At 44.4% G+C, this 21,083-nt stretch overlaps 1 protein-coding gene across 1 annotated transcript in view; it reads left to right on the top strand.

Annotated features, from left to right (window-relative positions):
* The window catches only part of SLC39A9 (solute carrier family 39 member 9), a 35,610-nt gene extending 22,513 nt beyond the window's left edge, over window positions 1-13,097 (top strand). The window contains exons 4-7 of the mRNA XM_054715961.1: window positions 2,854-2,922; window positions 4,440-4,525; window positions 5,778-5,912; window positions 9,144-13,097. Coding sequence (XP_054571936.1) covers window positions 2,854-2,922; window positions 4,440-4,525; window positions 5,778-5,912; window positions 9,144-9,374 — 521 coding nt within the window. The 3' untranslated portion in view covers window positions 9,375-13,097. The remainder of the gene's footprint in view (window positions 1-2,853; window positions 2,923-4,439; window positions 4,526-5,777; window positions 5,913-9,143) is intronic.
* The last annotated feature ends 7,986 nt before the right edge of the window (window positions 13,098-21,083 follow it).

Below are 21,083 nucleotides of genomic sequence, written 5' to 3'. Positions count from 1 at the left end.
GGCCCCTCGCTCAGGCCATCCCATGCCCCAAGGGAACCCCCACCCTGATCCAGGACACCCTTCAGGGCAAACCACCTGGCCCCCACCCATGCACCAGGCCTCTATCCTATCTAATAAAAGAATAATATGCAGATTGACCATTACTCCAACACACAATATGGCTGCCCCCATGTGGTCAAAGATCCTGCCCCCATGTGGACACAAGATGGCCACCACAAGATGGCCAGCAGGGGAGGGCAGTTGGGAGGCACCAGGCCTGCAAGGGAGGGCAGTTGGAGGCAATCAAGCCTGCAGGGGAGGGCAGTTAGGGGTGACCAGGCCTAAAGGGGAGGGCAGTTAGGGGCAAACAGGCTGGCAGGGGAGCAGTTAGACATCAATCAGGCTGGCATTGGAGTGGTTAGGGGGTGATCAGGCTCACAGGCAGAAGCGGTTAGGGGAAATCAGGAAGACAGGCAGGCGAGCAGTTGGGAACCAGCAGTCCTGGATTGTGAGATGGATCCCAGATTGGAGAGGGTGTAGGCTGGGCTGAGGGGCACACACACACCCCCGCCCCCGTGCACGAATTTCGTGCACCAGGCCTCTAGTTATATATGTCCCTCTTCCCTCCTCCCACATTGATCCCTTCTAGTTCTAGCCCACTGATACCCTCCCTACCTTCACCCCCTTATCCCAGGCCTTCATCACCCTATTGTCTGTGTGCATGGGTTATGCATATATGCATACTGGGGCAGAAGTTCCTAACCTTTTGTACTCGGATGTCAAGTGTGACTCAACATGGTTAGCATTGGTAGCAGGAATTGAGAAAAAGCAAGCGAGTGCAAAGGGTTAAACCTTTTTGTGCCATGGAGCTCAAAAAAGCCTGTGGACCTTTTTTTGGAATAATGTTTTTAATTATGTAAAGCACTAGAGGCCTGGTGCACAACATGCTTGCACTGAGGTGTGGGGGCTGGGGTGGGGGGCCTCCCTCAGCCTGACCTGCGCCTACCAGCTTAGGCAGTCAGACATTCCTCTTGCAGTCCGGGTCTCCTTGACTCCCGCCACCGCTACTGTGCTCTCTACCCATGAGCCTGGCTTCTGGTTGAGCGGTGCTCCCCCTGTGGGAGCGCACTGACCACCAGGGGGCAGCTCCTGCGTTGAGCGTCTGCCCCCTGGTGGTCAGTGCGCATCATAGCGACTATTTTTTTTTTTTTGCTGTTCAGTCGATTTGCATATTAGGGTTTTATTATGTAAAGCATAGTGGGTAGGGGTACAGAGAAAACCAATTACATTGAATTATGGTTACCAAAACATTAAAACAAATTTGTGATCTAGTAATATATGTCTTTCTTATCAATGCATTAAATAATGAGATAATACATTTAAATCAGAAGCAGAGTTAAGTTTTATTTTTTAGGAAATCTGTATGACAGCTACTACTGTTGCTTAGCTTGACTAAGAACATTAAATTGTGAAATGGACTTTATCAAGGCAATATAAGTGTTAAGTTGAACATCCAGTTATTTGGATGTTTGTTTTCATGGTCACTAGTTTAAAAAGTCCTGATTCACAAAGATATTTTCTTACAAATATATGTAGGCACATTGGTAGCTTGCTTATCAAGGAAAGATAAACTTCTTTCAAGAACAACTAGAATTCTCTAAGACTTTTAAAATGTAATTCCAGTCATAGTAACTTTTTTGTCTTAAGATCACCAAATTCATCTTTGGTGAGGTCAGCATCTTTGATCCATGATACAGCCTTGAAGGCATCATAGTAGAAATAAACTTGAAGGAGTTGTAATAGATATAGGTTTACAGATATCTCTTTTCAAATACATTGACAGAATTTTGAAGATAGGAACTGCTGGATAGCAGCATAGATATTTTGGTCCCTAGTGGGCAGCGATCCCGTGACTTTTACCATTTGGCGGCTGAATGACTGTTAGGTGCAGAGATGCCTGATAGTTGCCCAGCTCTGTCACATGAGCATCTACAGACAGGAAGACTAATCGTGCTTAATTTAAAGTAGTGATGAGTGAGAGCAGTAATATCAAGATATCTGCAACTAATATGAAATTATATGGGTTCTGGCAAAATATAAGTAGTGCAGATATTATTTGTAATTTATTGTCTACATTCATAATTAAAGGAAATGCTGATTTTTAATTAAAGGTTAGTAAATATAAAAATGCATTTTTTTTTCCAAGGTAAGGTCACAGTCACCCCTATGTTCTACCTGTGCTTTCCTCTGTGGACCCCAGATTAAGAATCCTTGGCCTAAAAAGAACTGTAGAAAATCAGGCAAACAGATAGTTCATAAAAATGGTCTTTAAGCATATGAAGAGATATTCTTCACTTTCACTTAAAATAAGAACAATGCAAATCAAAACTCTGCTGAGATACCATTTCTCACCTGTCAGGCAAAAACTTACAAGCTTAACAAGACACTTTATTGGCAAAGCTATAGTGAAACAGAGGCTCTCATCTGTTGCTGTGGGAATGCAAAATGGCACAGTCCTTGTGAGGGGGAATTTGGCAATATATAACAAAACTCCATATGTAGTTACCAAAAAACCATTCCAATAACATGGCTCCAATATGAAAATACTTATGTACAAGGTTATTCAATGCAGGACTATTTATTATTGTAAAACCACATAAATGTCTAATAATGGAGATTGGATAAATGAAGTTTGGTGTGTACATATAATGAAGTTCTATATAACTGAAAAAGAATGAGGGTAAAAAAGACAGTAGTGAGAAAAATAACCTACTTGAAGAGCTTTCAAAGGATTCATCTACCTCCAGGTTAGAGGGCATCTAACCGTTTTTGTTTCACATTGCTTAATGTCTGCCTTGCTTATTTTTACCTCAGATCCAGAAGCAGCAAGGCCTAGCAATTCCAAAATCACCACCACGCTGGGTCTGGTCGTCCATGCTGCAGGTAGGGAACCCTTTTCTTTTCTGTTGCATAGAGGGACACTACATCTCAGGGACCATCCACATGGACCACTCTTGGGCTGGCCTTCAGGGGAAGGGTTACTTAATGAAGCCCCCCACCACAAGCACAAGCCCTAGTATACTCAGTGGCAGGACGACAACTTAAAAGTGTTTATTTTTTTATTTTTTAATAGTTAAGAAAAAAGTTTATTTCATGGCACATGAAAATTACATACAATTCAAATTTCAGTGTCCATACATAAAGTTTTATTGGAACAAAGCCATATAATCTATCTGTGGCTGCTTTTGTACAATTAATGGTGGAGTTGAGTAGTTGCAAGAGACCAAATGGCCCACAAAGCCTAAAATATTTCCTATCTGGCCCTTTACGAAAAGTTTGCTGATCTTTGCTCAAGAATCTCATCTTAAAAGAGCCCCAGCACTTTTTAAAATATATATATATTTTATTGATTTTTTTCAGAGAGGAAGGGAGAGGGATAGAGAGTTAGAAACATTGATGAGAGAGAAACATCGATCTGCTGCCTCCTGCACACCCCGTACTGGGGATGTGCCTGCAACCAAGGTACATGCCCTTGACTGGAATCGAACCTGGGACCCTTGAGTCCACAGGCCGACGCTCTATCCACTGAGCCAAACTGGTTAGGGCAACACTTTTATACTGAACAGCGCTGCTGCCCAGTATATACCCAAAGTGTCAGTTTATCAGAGGTGGGCTATAGAGTGCAGAAGTCTCAGCATTGCTGACTGGGCATGCCTTAGAATCATAACCAAAACCGATCCCATGGTAGGATTCTGTCAGTGACAAACAAGACTGGAAGGTGGCACACTATTATCTGGACCTTTCTAGTATCACATGCTTTTCTAACAAAAAATCTATCCGTTCAACCAACATTTATTCATTATGTATATATCAACTATGCAGAGTCTTGTGTCTTTGTTTTTGCATCTACAAGATGCAGAGATGCTTCCTTTGAAATGCTTTGATATTTATGTTATTACAATTTGATTATCATTGCATTTTTAAAAATTGATTTGAGAGAGAGAAACATTGATTTGTTGTTGCACTCATTCATGCATTTATTAATTCTTGTATGTGCCTTGACTGGGGATTGAACCTGCAACCTTGGTGTGTCAGGATGACACTCTAATCAACTGAACTACCTGGCCAGGGCTTATCAGTGGATTTTTTGAGTATCATACTTTTTCCAATAACATCAAAAGTAATAGCTGACATATCAAATATTGTGAGCCAGGTGCTAAGCTGTTTACATATATTATCTCATTTAACCCTCATGGAAATCCTAAGAATATATACTTTATTGAACCCATTTTAGAGATGAGAAGGCTAAGGTTTAGAAAGGTTAAGTAAACTTTAGAGTTAAATCCAGCTCTACTTGATTCTACAGTTCACTCAGTCAACCACTACACTGTATAGTTGTTGTTGATATTTATAGTTGTTGTTATATATGGTGCTTTATGTTTTGCTTTTTTCAAATTTAGCTGATGGTGTTGCATTGGGAGCAGCAGCTTCTACTTCACAGACTAGTGTCCAGTTAATTGTGTTTGTGGCAATAATGCTACATAAGGTAAGCAAAATTTTGGTGTAAGATTTAATATTGAATATGTTCATAATTAAAATTGTCTTTGGTCATAATGTTTTTCTGGAATGGGAAATTGTTTTAGTTATTTTCATGATTGCAGTTCATTATAGAGAATTGAATAAGTCTGTCCTCGCTGTTTTTTTGCTATCATTTTCTTAAACTTTCACTTGAAGCGGTTTTATTTGTATTTATTTGTATTTTTAAAATATTTTAAAATATATTTTTATTGATTTCATTGATTTCAGAGAGGAAGGAAGAGGGAGAGAGGGGTAGAAACATCAATGATGAGAGAGAATCACTGATCAGCTGCCTCCTGCACGCCCCCCACTGGGGATCGAGCCCAAAACCCAAGCATGTGCCCTTGACCGGAATCAAACCTGGGACCCTTCAGTCCGCAGGCCAACCCTCTATCCACTGAGCCAAACCGGCAAGGGCTTTAAAATATTTTTAATTGGTTTTTTGCCGAGACCGGTTTGGCTCAGTGGATGGAGCGTCGGCCTGCGGACTCGGGGGTCCCGGGTTCGATTCTGGTCAAGGGCATGTACCTTGGTTGCGGGCACATCCCCGGTGCGGGGTGTGCAGGAGGCAGCTGGTCGATGTTTCACTCTCATCGATGTTTCTGGCTCTCTGTCCCTCTCTCTTCCTCTCTGTAAAAAATCAATAAAATAAAAAAATATATATTTTTTATTGGTTTTTAGATAGAGAGGAAAGGAAGAGAAAGGGAGAGAGCGATAGAAACATTGATGAGACAGAAACATAAATCGATGAGAGAAAAATCAGTTGGTTGCCTCTTGTACACCCCCTGCTGGGGATCAAGCTTGCAATCTGGGCATGTGCACTGACTGGGAATTAAACTGGGGCCTTTTGGTGCATGGGAAGACACTCAATCCGCTGAGCCACACTGGCCGGGCAAAAGGATTTTGTTTATTATGGTCTTACACAAACTGTTAAATTCTCTCTAGATTTCTATATTTTATAGTAATTTTGGTTTATAAATATTTTTTTATACTTTCTTCTTGACCATTTCTCTTTTTCTGCTACCCAAAAACATGCACACACACACACACATACACACACACACACAAATATATTTTCTTAGGTTAGAACATTAAGTCCTAAAAGGCAGAGTCAGTCTTTTTTTTTTTTTTTCCTGAAAATTGAATAAAATGATACGTACTTCTTAATGTAGAAGCAGTCCACACTTCGGAAGTAATAAGGGGTAAATTTTCTTTTCCAGGCACCAGCTGCTTTTGGGCTGGTTTCGTTCTTAATGCATGCTGGCCTAGAGCGGAATCGAATCAGAAAGCACTTACTGGTCTTTGCACTGGCAGCACCAGTTATGTCCATGGTGACATTCCTAGGACTAAGTAAGGTAAGTCTAACTCATTCCTATTCTTTTGTTATGTACTAGAACTTAGGGTCTCTTACATTGAATTTTTAATTAAATTAGTTCCTCAAACTAAAGATACGATTAGGCCCTGGCCAGTGTGGTTCAGTTGGTTGGAGTGTTGTCCTATACACCAAAGGTTGCGAGTTTGATTCCCGATCAGGGCACATATCCCAGGTTGCACATATCCCAGTCCGGGTGCATATGGGAAGCAACCAATAGATGTTTCCCTCTCTCTCTCCCTATCTCTCTCTACAAAATCAATAAAAGAAATAGAGAAAGAAAGAAAGAAAGAAAGAAAGAAAGAAAGAAAGAAAGAAAGAAAGAAAGAAAGAAAGAAAGAAAGAAAGATAAAATTAGGAGTAAAAACCTGTACAAGGTAAATGTCTTAATTCCAAGTCTCTTCATAAATTTAGAGCATTTCCTTAATTCATTTAATTTTAAAACATTTTTCCCATAAGTTCCAAAAATATTTGCACAAATATATGACCTTTAAAATAATATAACTTAAACTTAACCAGACATGCTAATTTTGACAGATACATAATAAATCACAATGCATATTTAAAGTTTAAGTAGGCACATGAAGTATGAGTGACAAGCATGCAGCAGCTTTGAGAAGAGTTAGGGGTTGAGCAGATATGTCTACATTCAGCTAAGACTTAGATTCTTCTACTCCCAGCTCTCATACAACTGAATATTAAATATCCAGTTCCTTGGGATCTAAGAAACCAAATAAACAAACAAGATAAAAACAGACTCATAGAAACAGCTCAAACTGATGGATGCCAGAGGGGAGGGGAGTGGGGGGATGGTTGAAAAAGATGACGGAGAATATAAAGTCAATAATGTGATCAGTTTGCATGGTGACAGATGATTACTAGACTTGGTGAGGCAATCATATTTGTAAGGTATATAAATCTCGAATCACTATATTGTACACCTGAAACTAACACAATATTATACACTAATGATACTTACATAATCCTATATAATAAAAGGGTAATATGCAAATTTCTCCCTCGTCCCCTTTCACACCCAGTCCAGCCAGACCCATTTGGCCCTGATCTGGCCCTGATCAGGTCAGGCTGGCCGGACCCCACCTGTGCACAAATTTGTGCACGGGGCCTCTACTAAATAAATAAATAAATATCTAGTTCTTTATCACCTGAAGTGGCATGAGTCATTTGTCAGCTCAGACCCTGTTGTTCAAGATGGACCTTCCCATGCCTTATAATCCTGTCTATTAGGTATGTAGTTCTTAGCAGCAATCCTCCCCGTTTTACTGAAATGTCAACTGACAGGCAATAGGAGAAAATTTTAGAACCAAACTAACTTAGAGCTGGTTCATGGGAACTACTTTCCCCCATGTACTCTCTGAAGGTCATTGAGTCTTCTGAGTATCATTCAGTTCATACTTGATATAGTAAAACTTGTATTAAGAGGAACATGAGAAATGAGATGGTTAAAGAGTGGTTAAGCTCTGTTAATCAAGAATTTGTTGGTCTGGATGGTGTGCCATCAAATGAGGTGCTATAAAACCCCTTTCAGTTCACCTGAAGAGCCTTTTTTCAGTCCATGAACAATATATAGTTCCTTTTAAAATAGTACCCTATTTATCACTTCATTGATCAGTGTAAGTTTTTAGAACTTCTGACAGGAATGTAGGATAATTCTGGAGGCATGGAGTTATATTTATGGCATAATCTTTTCTTAAAATTTTAATTAATTGTCTCAGTCCATAGGTCCACTTTTGAAATAGAAAAGCTAAAATTAGCTTATGAGATGTTTCTAGGCTCTGAGGGCAGGTACACATCTTGATTGCCACTGTATCTCAATCATCTGGCCTACTGCCTGGTACATAGGCAGTATCTACAACAGTGATGGCGAACCTGTGACACGCGTGTCAGCACTGACACGCATAGCCATTTCTGATGACACGCGGCCGCATGCCAAGGATGAAACATTTGCTGCTCCTGAGGATGAAACATTTGCGACTAGAGTCTTGGAGTTAGTTTTTTCCTCAAAGTGACACACTACCTGAGTTATGCTCAGTTTTTTGGCGAAGTTTGACACACCAAGCTCAAAAGGTTGCCCATCACTGATCTACACTAATAAAAGAGACATATGCAAATTGACTGTATCTCTGCTATGCCCATCAGCCAATCAGGAGTGAGTATGCAAATTAACCTGACAAATATGGAGGTGGCCCCACCCCCCAGCCGCTCTGGGCCTGTGGGAGTTGGAGAAGTTGGGCGCCAGCGCCTGAGGATGGCTGCGGCCAGGGAGACCAAGAAGCCACCTGCCCCATGATCCCAGGCCACAGCCAGCCACAGAAGCCGCCTGCCCCACGTCCACCCGCCCCATGTCCTAGGGGAGACAGAGAAACTGGAACCCAGCACCTGAGCAGGGTGCGGCCTGGGAGACGAAGAAGCCGCCTGCCTCGTGATCCCAGGCCGCAGCCAGCTGCAGAAGCCTCATGTCCACCTGCCCCACATCCTGAGGGAGATGGAGAAACCAGGTGCCAGTGCCTGAGGCTGGCTACAGCCTGGTAGACAGAGAAGCCACCCACCCTGTGGTCCCGGGCGCCAGCACTTGTGGCTGCAGCCCAGGCGAAGCCACCTCCCCACCATCTACTGCGGCTGCAGCCGGCCCAGGCACCTATGGCTAACCAGAGGAAAGGAAGCCCAGATCCCGGGTGCCTGTGGTCGGCTGGAGGAAGGAATCCTGGGTCCCGGGTGCAGGGCCGAGGCATAGGTGGTTAGGGGCAATCAAACCAGCAGGGGAGCAGCTAGGAGCCAGCAGTTCTGGATTGTGAGAGGGATGTCTGACTGCTGGTTATCTCCCAAGGTGTCCCAGATTGAAGAGGGTGCAGGCCAGGTTGAGGGACACCTCCCCCCATTGCACGAAATTGGTAAACCGGGCCACTAGTTTGTTAAATATTAGTAAATGAATCGAGTGTATGAAATTTAATATCTGCATTAATACTGTTGATTCCATCTTATGAATAATACAGACCAACCATGTTCAACCAGGCTTGAAGTGTGTACATCACCTATAGCCTTAAAACCTTCTTTGGAAGCTTCCCATAAACAACATAAAATTGAATCTCATCTCAAGATGTTGTGAATATTGAGTGGTTTTTCATTGGGACTTCTTCCTGACCCTGAATTGTACTTGACTTAATTTTTCTTCTCTCTCTTTCTGAATTCACAGAGCAGTAAAGAAGCCCTTTCAGAGGTCAATGCCACTGGAGTGGCCATGCTTTTCTCTGCCGGGACATTTCTTTATGTTGCCACAGTACATGTCCTCCCTGAGGTGGGCGGAATGGGGCACAGTCACAAATCCGATGCCACTGGAGGGAGAGGCCTCAGCCGCCTGGAGGTGGCAGCCCTGGTTCTGGGTTGCATCATCCCGCTCATCCTGTCAATAGGACACCAGCATTAAATGTTCAGGTTCCAGCCTCAGTCCATGGCTGTTTGCCATCCAGTGAGAACAGCCGACACGACAGCTGCTCACTTTCTCAGTCTCTTGTCTCACCTTGTCCCTCTCCACCTGTATTCCTAGAGTCTGGAGGGAGGTGAGATTAAAACCTGGAGTAAAGGAAAGCTTTTAGAGTAGAAACAACACATTACAAGTGGATCTAGACATTCCATTGTGTTGTCTTTTAAAAGGCCCTGGGCATTTTGAGTTTTGATGTTTCTCTTAACCCTATTCTCAGGGAAGATGGAATGCAGTTCTAAGGAAAAGTGGAGAACTTCATACTCACAATGAAATAGTAATTATGACAGTACAGTGTTCTGTAATTAAGCAAAATCTCTTAATTTAGAGGCTCTGCCACTTTATGCATTGATTTTTAAGATGGGTCTCACCGTGTAAAACTGGTGCTTTAGCATCTATGCCACATGCCTTGATAGAGGGTCATAATGCCTGCTGTCTTAGATGCTAAAGATAACTGTAGTTAATTTGGGGCTTGAGTCAAAAAAATGATGGCAAGACACATTGAAAATTGACTTTATACTCAAGAGCTATCCCCTGCAAAGGGGATGTCTAGAGGACTTTTAACTTCCTTCTGCACGTGCCTCTTTGAAGAGAGCCTGCCATAGAGCAACAGCAGGGGACTGGCTTCTAAAGAGGTGACTCGTATTTAGTAGCATTTCTTTTCAAGTTCTCCTTTGCAGAACACCTGCCTCCAACACATTCTTATGAGGAGCCAAGTTCTAGTAGGTTCAGGCCGAGGCTTTCCTTCAAGAACAGTCAGATCCCAAAGTATCTTTGGAAATTAAGTGGTGTTAAATTTTAAGTGAATTTGGATAGTTACTGACATCTTTGTAACAACCTTTTTAAAAGTAAGATTATCAAAACCTAAGTTGTCCTTTTTTTTCTTCTTAAGTATTGATCTTAGCAGACCAGCAGTCCCTCTGGCAAAATACTGGGTTTCTCTTGGAGGTGCTCAGTCAGTGTCACCTCAGCACCTGCAGCAGTGAAGAAAGTCAAGGTGTATCACAAATGGGGAATGTTTGTCTGTTCACTTAAAGCTTATTGAAATAATGTCTTTTGTCTCTTCATCTTTTCCATATTTTTCTCCTCTAACTCTCCCCTCCAGTCCCTCCTCCCTACAATTTGCTGCTTACTGCTGGTGGCGATGTTAGTATTTGTGTGAGTTCAGTTCTCATCAGGACAACCACTTCTCGAGCTGTGATGATGAAGATAATATTGTCTCTATTCCTTATTCTTACTCCCTTCAATGAAGTTCCTTTGTGTCAAATGCAGTTTTGTTAAACCCTTAAAATAGCACTTTCTCTTAGATGAGATGACACAATCACTAATATTCTGGTAACTTAAACAATTGAGATAGTAAAAATGTTTAACAAACTAGGATGATTTTTTTCGTCTTTGCCAATATCCCTGTAAACCTTATGTTATCAAACAAGTGTATAATAATATTATATTATTTATTTTGATTTTCTATACCATTTCAAAACACATTGCGTAAAGAGGGAACCATACTATTTTCTTCAGGGCAATGGATTTAGGAGTTTGTAAAATGTTTTATATGACGCATATGCCAGCATGCCTATGATTTTTTTCCTTCCTAGATTTGTCACTGGGTCAGCAGCTGTAGAACTTGTGAGCCCTCTGCTGGCTGTAGACCAAAGTAGTATAAATAGGATTAGGTTTTGTATAGTGGCTGGCAACCATTGCATACAATCTTAAAACCAACGGAAGGCACAGTATGGAAAGTCCAAGTGACTTTCCCGATAACAGTGACTTATGAGAGTCATGGGGTTTCACCTGGTCCTTCAGAATGACATGGTTGCCTTGATTCTCCCTGGATATTTACTTTGTTAAATGAGTAGGGTATTTTAGTGTCTGGTTTGGATGGTAGCACTTTCTATCATATTGTCGTGTGCAGTGATGAGAAATGTGTTCTGCTGGCCAAAGCTTCTTTCAGCAGTGCCTTGCCATCACACTTAAAAGTTTAGCTAGAATATCTTGCTGGTTAAGGCCTTGAACTCTGGCAAGGATTGAACCATCTAACTTCTAAATTTGCCTTCCTCTCTGGACCTCACATTAACAGGCAAACCTTTCAAGGCCTATCAGCTCTCCGAACCTGTGGGCTTTCCCGGATTTTAAAGCTGCTGCCTCAGGAACTACTCATTTCTCTCCTGGTCAGCAGACAGAAATAGCCATACTAACCTTACAGGGCTCAAATGCATCTTCAGGCAGCACGGAACCGAGCAGCGCGGTAGAGACCTCCCTTTCCTGGGGGAGGAACTTGTTCATGGTGGGCAGTGTCCCAGGAGAGGCCACATTGATGATCACTTACTGACACATTTCAGTTCTGTTTCTGTCTTGTTTAAACTGCCTCCTTAGATGTGGATGCCTTAATGCTCTCACACATTTGAAAACATTTGCGATACTTAAGTGGCTGCCATGATCACAGATGGAATTATTGGCTACCAAAGATGCAATTGATGATGAAAAGTATAGTCCTTCCTTCCTCATAACCAAAGTTAATCTTAATTGCAATTTGACTCCCTTTCCTTGGTAGGGATAGACTTTCTTCAGATTCCACATACCCTCTTCAGTGGCAAATTAAATTGAAAAAAATACTACTGATCCATTCCCGTCACTTGTTCTCCAGTGAATTGCTTCTCAGGCCCTAGTTCTCCAGAGCAGCAATGTTCCAGGTCCGGTGGCTTTCCTGTGCACACTAGTGCCCGATTTCTTTTCTTTAGGCAAAGGTTCTTCACTGGAGTGTAGGGTTAGAAATGGTACCGTCTACAGAGGCTGTGTTCTCTCTTCCCACCCCACCCCAAATCACCTCTTTTTTTTCCCCCTGTTCAAATCAGCTGAGTCAGCCCTGTTCCTATATTTTGAATCATCTTGAGAAAAAAAGAGAGAGGTGGCCATTTTGAGTGGTCAGTTTTTTGTAAAAAGGAGAAAATGTAATTGCGTTTTCTTACCTGCCTACTACGAAGTGTCACTGCCTGGTTTTTCTCCTTTTCAAGGATTAGAACTAGGAGGACACACCAGCATCGAGTGTATTAAGCCCCTTAGACACATGGTAGCTAGTACTAAACATGGGAACTGTATGTCAACAGCACAAGACCCCAAAGAATGTTCTTGCATGTGGGGCCCCAGGGCCCCTTGATAGACCGAGAATAATGACCGGATTCATCCAAAACTGCTTCAGTGCCAGGTGAGAGCCCTCTGTGGGTGTTCTGCAGGGGAATTTCTGCTCAATACAGAATGGTTCGGATCACCCAGAGAGCACTGTTGGAGATGCTATGAAATTAAAACCAACGATGAGGCCCCTTACCTGAGACATCTAGATTCACCTCCGGAGACCTGAGGGAAACTTGTGACTTGTAGGAAAGGACAGAACAACCATTAGGAATATGCTCAGCCTAACATAAGGAACTTGGCTTTCATCTTTTTTGTGATAGCATCTTCTAGCAAGTTGGGAAACTCATGAGATTTACTGCAATTCCCCTGGTGCAGTGGCCAGAGAGTGATTTTAAATGTCCCATTTTCTGGGTCCTTTGTAAACATGAAATCATTCCATGTATGGCTGCCTTATAATTTTGTCTCTTTCCACTTTAATTGTGAATGGTTAAAAAATTTTTTTGCTGTTTTCTGATATTAAAATTTTATTAGTGCATACCTTATGTGAGTAGCTCATTAATTCTCCAGTTTGTTTTTCTGTTTGATGACCATACTTGACCCATATTTGAATAGCAGAAAAGGTAATGAAGAGCTTTGAAGGGCAGAGGAAAGATGTACCCACTGTGTGCACCTTCTTTAGAGAAGGAGGGAAGGAAAGGGGGAGGGGACACTAAGGATTCCATACACCATCTGCCCCCAAACATACCAATTCATTGGCAGTTTTCTTTTTTCTTTTTTTTTTGTCTTTGCTATTGTTAGCAAATATTATTTATGAAGATAGTTATCTACCCCCAGAAAGGAGAAGCAGGCAACAGGTCCCAATCACAGGGGTTCATTTCAAAGGATAAAGATATGCTATCTTGAGGACATGGGGGCTGTGGACACTTGACCCTGGGAACAGAGGTTTATTTAGATGTGCAATCTGTAAACTTGATGTTTTCTTTCTCTGTGGACTTTAGTACTGAAGCTCATTTTTTAACTCATATACAGATAAGCATTATATACAGCAATGTATCTCCTAAATATGCAGTTTGTATGTTTAGTCATTAGATTCCATTATTTATTACTGGTCCACTTTGTGCTGGTTTTCTTTACATATCACGTGTGCTGCAGTAAGTTACAAAGACTGTGCCCAGAGGTACATGTTTTCTGAAACCTGTCCTCATGAATAGGCGAAGACGACATGCACTATGATTGCTGCCATCTCTTACAGAAGCCTTTGGGGAAAGTGCCTACATACCTCCTGTGCCTTTGAAATCTTAGAGAGCCAACATTAAATAATGGCCCTTTTGTCCTGCTGCCTTGAGGTCAAAATGTAAATACAGGCCCTAGCTGGTTTGACTCAGTGGATAGAGCATCGGCCTGTGGACTGACGGGTCCTGGGTTCGATCCCCAGTAGGGAGTGTGCAGGAGGCAGCCAATCAGTGATTCTCTCTCATCATTGATGTTTCTATCTCACTCTTCCTCTCTGAAATAAATAAAAATATATTTTTAAAAAATGTATATACAGTATATAGGTTTAGCCCAAATAGCCAGCAATCCTTATTCTATTTGGTTTCGTTTCTAATTCTTCTAAGCTAGAGCTGTCTTAACAGTGTGGTTTCTATAATGTAAGTAACAAACGACCTCGTGTCTTATCCCTGTGTCTAGAATGTCCTTCCCCTAGCTCCCTCCCCTCCTTTAGGTCTGGATCCAAAGTCTTCTTCCATTAGGCCCCCTATGCCTGCCTTTTTAAAAATTGTAATCTGCTCCACCCCCACCCCAATGCTCCTCACCCTGTTCTATTTGTTTCTATAGCGCTAATGGCCTTTTCATCTGCTTTATAATAACTCTTTGTCCCTCTATCTTGATAAAATATGAGCTCCTAGAAGCTAGTTCTCAAAAATGTTTGTTGCCCTAGCCCGTTTGGCTCAGTGGATAGAGGGTCAGCATGTGGACTAAAGGGCCCCCCGGTTCGATTTCAGCCAAGGGCACATGCCAAGGGTTGCAGGCTCGATACCCTCCAACGTGGGGTGTGCAGGAGGCAGCCAATCAATGATTCTCATTATTGATGTTTGTATCTATCTCCCTTGCTCTCTGAAATCAATAAGTATGTTAATTGAATTGGTCTGCCCTTAGGAGACACTTTTTTTCTAATCTATGCTCCCACACACCACCAGCTGCTGCCCTGATCCCTGGCAGAACCAGCTGCTGCTGGCATTGGGGGTATCTCCGCCTTTGTCTCACACAGTGAGGGCTGCTTGGGTATTAGCAAGGAGGTTAGGAGTCAGAAAACAAATGGGACTGAGTGTACAGGTAGGTTCAGGTTACTAATCCAGTTCTAACTAATTTTAGTAAAGTACTGTGTGACCGATTTAGGGTCCGGGAAATCTGGATCCCATTCTTGGCTTAGCTACTGATTTCTGTTGCAGTGTTAGCCATTGCTCAGTTTTATAAATATTGCATAGAAATGTGAGTGAAAGCATATGTCCCACTCTGGTTGCCTCATTTAGAGAGGGATCCTGATACTCAGGAGTCACCAGAGAAGGAAGCCCAGTGGGAGGAGATGGAAACTAGGACCCTGAGGAGGCCTGGAAGGAACTGGACAGTTTACCTATAACTGGAAGGCTCTTGGGCAGAATTTGATAACTCTCATCAGATACTCAATGGCTGTCAGGTACAGGAGAGCCTAGATCCTATATTCTCCAGAGGATAGAATGTGAAGTACACTGAGCCCCATCTCTCCTCCACTTAGTATTGTTCACCTCTTACTCAGTTAATTGAGCCCTTCCTATGGACCAGGCACTCCTACAGGGAGTGGGGATTAGTGCCAGTCCTTAAAGAGCTTGTGGTTCTTGAAGGATTCAAACAAGAGAACACAGTGGCCAATGGGTAAGGACTGGAGACTAGAAAGCATAGGGTGCTCAGAGAACATGTGGGGGCAAGAAACCCAGAGTGGGGTCTTCAGGGAGATGAGACCAGAGCTAAATTCAAAGGCTGAGTAGAATGAACTAATGAAGGTAGGAAGGTTTTTCTGACCAAGAGAACCCATGTGGGCCGAGGCCTGGTGGCACAGAATGTGGATTCTGCATAAAAGTGCCTATGGCTGAGGGAGAGGGGAGGCAAGAGGTGTGCAATATTTGTCGGTTCCCTGGATGATGTCTAAGTTTCCAGATTTAAAATTGTAGATCGACAGAGAATTGGGCCTGATAAGGGTCTTTGTAATTCCTGCCTCAACCCCAACTGGATCCCCTTCTCAAGTGTAGTCTTGGCTGACCTCTGAGATCCTGTCACCACATGGATGACTCATGGACATGGTAGGTCAGTTTCCAGATCCTTGCACCAGTGGCTCCTCTGGCACCTCAAGGTGGAGATTAGTGACTTTACCCCTTATCCATGCTTCTCTCCCCCACTTCCTGGCTGGGGCCCAAGGATTCCCTTTATTCTACTTCTGAACATCTGTGTTGCAGTTGTATACAGAGGCTCAGCCTTGGCCTGGGAGGGATGTCCACTTTCCCCTTCTATCCTTTGCTTCTTCCTGTCTCCTTTATTTAGGGGACATGCTGTCCTTTGACCCTCCGCCTCCTTAATCCTTTGGCCTACTGGCTTCAAACCTGCATATGATGTCCTCTACCTCACCTCCTCTCTCTCAGGGTCCCCTGGGCGCAGCCAGGCTCTACAACAGTTAAAGGAGCCTAAGACCTACCCTTGCCTTGGGAAATGCAGCCATTTGAACATGGTGGCTTCTCAGAATATTAGATCCAGCGTGGCTGGAGTGGATGGGGAGCAACAGGGGAGAGCCCCAGCAATAGGTCAGGACCAGATTGTGGAGGGTGTGGCAGTCAAAGGTCAGTAGTTGGGCGCTGGAGTCAAGGAATGGAGGACCAGCTAAAGGTTTTAAATAGGAAGCGCACATCATCTTTGGGTCTTGGAAAGATCACAGGAGTGATGGTGGGGAGCGAGGATTTCTTGGTGGATCCTGCTGTAGATAGGTGGGAGAGGCATTTGGAAAGCAGAAGAGGACTACATGAAGCAAGCTGGAAGGCTCAGACAAGTCCAGTGATTGTCTTGAGTTCACACAGTTAATGGCAGAGCCTGGACTTAAACCCATCTTAACATGAAAAGCAGGCGACAAGTCAGCCATCTAAAGAGTGCCTTCACATAAGTTCGCAGCCACCTCACAGATTCTGTTTTATAGATGAGGGAAGCTGAGGGCCTGAGAGGGCAAATCTTCATGGGTTGGCAAACTGAAACAAGAAACTGAACAGGGCCCAGTGAAGACAGTTTGGTTAAGCATTTGTTGAGCGTCTACTACATGCCCTGGACACTCTCCTCAAGGAGCTCAATCTGGAAAGGACATAAACACATAAGCTAAGTGAAAGAAGCCAGACAGAAAGACAAATACTATATGATGTCACACGTGGAATCTAAAGTCAAACTCAAAACCAGAGAGTAGAAAGGTGGTTGCGAGGGGCTGGGGTGGAGAGATGAGGGGATATTGGTCAAAGGGTACAAACTTCCAGTTATAAGAATAAGTTCTGGAGATCTAATGTACAGTTAATACTGCATTGTATACTTGAAATTTGCTAAGACAGTACATCTTAAGTGTCCTCAACATGCTCCAAAAATAAGTAATGAGGATGTGTTAACTGTTTGACTGTGGTAAGCATTTCCCAATGTATATGTATATTAAATCATCACATTATATACCTTTAAAAAAATCATGTTGTACAACCTAAATATATACAATTTTTATTTTCAATCATACCTTAATAAATGGGGGAAATAAAGACTATAAGAAAAAGAAAATGTGTGTCCGTTATTAGGAGTCTGTCCGTAAACAGCTGAGAGGCTGGAATGTCATAGTGCAAATAGAATTGCATCTTCAGTTCTGCAGAAACTTTGAGTCTTAGGTGAGAAAAATTACTAGAAAAGAAGGGAAAGACTGAGAGAGAGGTCTAGCATTTTCCTAGACTGCACTTCACATGGCACTATGATGCAGCTTGATGGGCATGGGCTTAGGATTCAGACCAAATCAAGTAACTGTATCTTGATCCTGCCACTTTCCCTCATTCAACACATTTGAGGGCCTGTCATGTTCCAGGAAATGACGAGCTGAGTGACCTGACAACCTTTTTGAACTTCATTTCTCTCATCTGGAAAAAGTAAAAGTAATACATATCTCAATAAACAAGATGTAAATAATATATTTACAACATCAGCTCTGTGTGAGCCTGTAGGGCTCTCAGGACCCTGAGTTTCCATCCCTGACTGGTCTCATCTAATTCCCGATAAGATAAGGCAGCCCTGGCCCACACTTGGTCTGAGGCACTGGATTGGCACCCAGCTTGTTTTGTCTTTCCAGAACTATGCCAGGCATTTGGCGCTCCCACCAGCTGGACCAGAGAGCACATGGAAGCAGAGGCAGCTTCTCCCAGGCCTGCCTTGGCATCACCTGGGCTGATTAGTTGAACAAAGCAGAAGCCACTTAAGTATCTAGTGTTCCTTCAAACCCATGCTGTTTGCCTCAGAGCAGTCTTCCCACCAGCCTTACCTGCCATTAGTTAAGGTCAGTTCAGATGTCCTGTATGCAGCGGGGATGGGCAAGCTTGGTTTCTCTTTGCCACTGAAGAAACTTGTGCTCTATTTCTTCTATTGAAGACACTGAATCTTTCACAGGAACCATCTGGGCTCGCCTCGCCCTTCTGCTTGGGAAGGATTCCCTTAAGAATGATTTTTCCAGGTACCCTGCCTTTCTCCCATCTATGACTCACGAGCTCATCCCTAGTCCTACATCCCAAGCAGCCAAAGCTGGTATTGACCTGATTAAGCAGAAAAGGAATTAATTTATTAAAAGGACTAGAGGCCCAGTGCATGCAATTCATGCATGGGGGGGGGGGGTCCCCTCAGTCCAGCCTGCACCCTCTCCAATCCGGGATCCCTCTCACAATCCTGGACCACTGGCTCCTAATTGCTCACCTGCCTGCCTGCCTGGTCACCCCTAACTACCCCCCTTGCTGGTCAGGTCACCCCCAACTGCCCCCTCCCTGCCAGCCTGGTCACTCCTAACTGCCCCCCCGCCCGCTGGCCTGGTCACCACTTACTGCCCCCCCTGCTGACCTGGTCACCCCCAACTGCCCTCCTCTGCCAGTCTGGTCACCCCTAACTTCCCCCCCTGCTGGCCTGGTTGCCCCCAACTTCCCCCCCTGCCAGCCTGGTTGCCCCAACTGCACCCCCCCACCGGCCTGATCGCCCCTAACTGCCCCCCCACTGGCCTGGTCACCCCCAATGCACCCCCCCACCGGCCTGGTCACCCCTAACTGTCCCCCTGCCAGCCTGGTCTCTCCTCACGGCCCACCTGCCGGCCTGGTTGCCCCACGCAGCCTGCTGTTCAGTTGTTTGGTCGTCCCTCACTAACCCCCCTGCTGGCCTGGTCGCCCCATGCAGCCTGCTTGTTCAGTCATTTGGTTGTCCCTCACTAACCCCCCTGCCGACCTGGTCATAGGTAGCCATCTTATGAGGGTGTGAGGGTTAATTTGCTTATTACCTCTTTATTATACAGGCTATTGGCAGGGCTAGAGAACCAGGCACCTGACCAGAGGTGAAGCTTCCAGGAATGCTATCCAAAACCATGCTGCTGCCATCACAGAGCACTAGAGCTGCCATTTGTGTGCAGCCAGGAGCCCACCTACTGGTGGCTGCTACTGCAGTCAATGCAAATGCTGCTTGCTGCATTTGGGAACACAACCTTGCAGCCACAGCTAGCCCCCAAAGCAAGTCAGATGCCTTTAGTATCGCCTTCCCCTGAGAAAACTGTTGCCTGGGCATGGTTTTTCCTCATGTTTGTCACCTGCAACTTTAAACTTTGAGTTGAGTCCTGTCCTGGAGCTCCTGATCTCCATACCACGGGCTTCCAACACAAATTTTCTAGCTTCCATCTGAAAAAAGCAGGACTCCTAGAGTGGAAAAATTTCCAAGCATTAGAACATGTTAAAAATAGCCAAAGACATGTGAAATGTCTACTTTGCGCTCTATCCATAGGCTCTCATCATGTTCATAGACCTGTCTCTGATCACTGAGCCCAGACCCTGGGCCCTGTGCTAAGGCTTGGCCTGTAATTTTCTACAGGGACACAGCGAGTTCAGATGGGGCCCTTTGGACAGTGAGCAGCAAGGGGATGCTGCCTAGACTTGGGAAGCCCAGGGTTGGTTAGAGGAAGGTGTCAGGGTGTGGAGCACTTTGGGAGGCCCCTGCCTAACTAGACTCATAAAATGTAACACCTGGGAAGGCCTGGGAAAGCATCTAGTGAGGATACAAAGTCAGATGCCTACAAGGAGCCAGGCAGGCAATAAATGCGAGAAGCAGTCTGAGCAAAGGATGGTGGCTCTGCGGAAGATGCCATTTTAGACATTAAAATTTTTTAAAAATATATTTATTTATTGATTTCAGAAAGGAAGGGAGAAAGGGAGAGAGAGAGAAACATCAGTGATGAGAGAGAATCATTGGTCGGCCGCCTCCTGCATGTCCCCTACTGGGGATCAAGCCCGCAACCCAGGCATGTGCCCTTGGCTGGAATCAAACCTGGGACCCTTCAGTCCGCAGGCTGACGCTCTATCCACTGAGCCAAGCCGGCAAGGGCGACATTAAAATTTTTAATTGAAAAAAAAAAGTGAAAAAAAAAAAAAAAAAGGCGTGCAAATGTTAAGAATTAGAAAGTGGTTGTCTGGGAGGGAGTGGGGGATAATGGAGTTGACTAGACAGGAGCAGCACGGGGGAACTTTCTAGAGTGCTAGAAATGTTTTGCATCTTGCTTTTAAAGTATTCATCAAATAAATACTTAAGATCTGTGCATTTTATCATATAGTAATTGTACCTCATTTTTTTAAGTTGGACAAGTTTAAGTCTATCTAGAAGCTGACTTGGCTCTCAGACTAGTTTTGCAAACTTTTGTTCGGACTTCTTTAAAATACGAGGAATCACAGAGCCAAGCCGAGGGGAAAGTGGCTTTCTCGAGGGCGCAGGTGACTGACTCGCGGCTGCCCTGAGATGGCCGGCAGCCGGTCAGCCTGAGGAGGATGACTACAGCGAGGTCTAGCCCGCAGCCTGTTCCTGCGCAAGCTCACGCCTTTGCCCGTGGAGCGGTGCCAGCAGGGACCACAGCCTTCCGGCGGGCGGGCCCCAGGGATCGGACTGGTCTCGGCCCCAGCCTGAAAGTGAGACGGTCACCTGAAGCCGCGGAGAGGAGCGGAAGTGGATGCAGCGCCGGGCCCCAGGGAGCACCGGTCAGGTGCGCAGATAAATCACGGACACCCACTGCACCTGCCCTTCGGGCTTGGCCCTAGCGCCAAACGCCGACGCAGACGCCTAGCTCGGGAGAAAAGAAATCTGATCCTGGCGAGGCCGCGGCGGTGCAAAGTGAAACCCACCTGAAGGGGCGGGGAGGGCGGGGAGCGGCCGCCGGCCGGGACCGAGCCTCCTCTGGAGCCGGCGCTTCGGACAATTACC

The sequence above is a fragment of the Eptesicus fuscus genome, chromosome 5 (genome assembly GCF_027574615.1).
Source record: "Eptesicus fuscus isolate TK198812 chromosome 5, DD_ASM_mEF_20220401, whole genome shotgun sequence".
NCBI lineage: Eukaryota > Metazoa > Chordata > Mammalia > Chiroptera > Vespertilionidae > Eptesicus > Eptesicus fuscus.
Note: the sequence above shows the minus strand (reverse complement) of the source record. Positions and strands in the feature narration are given on the sequence as shown.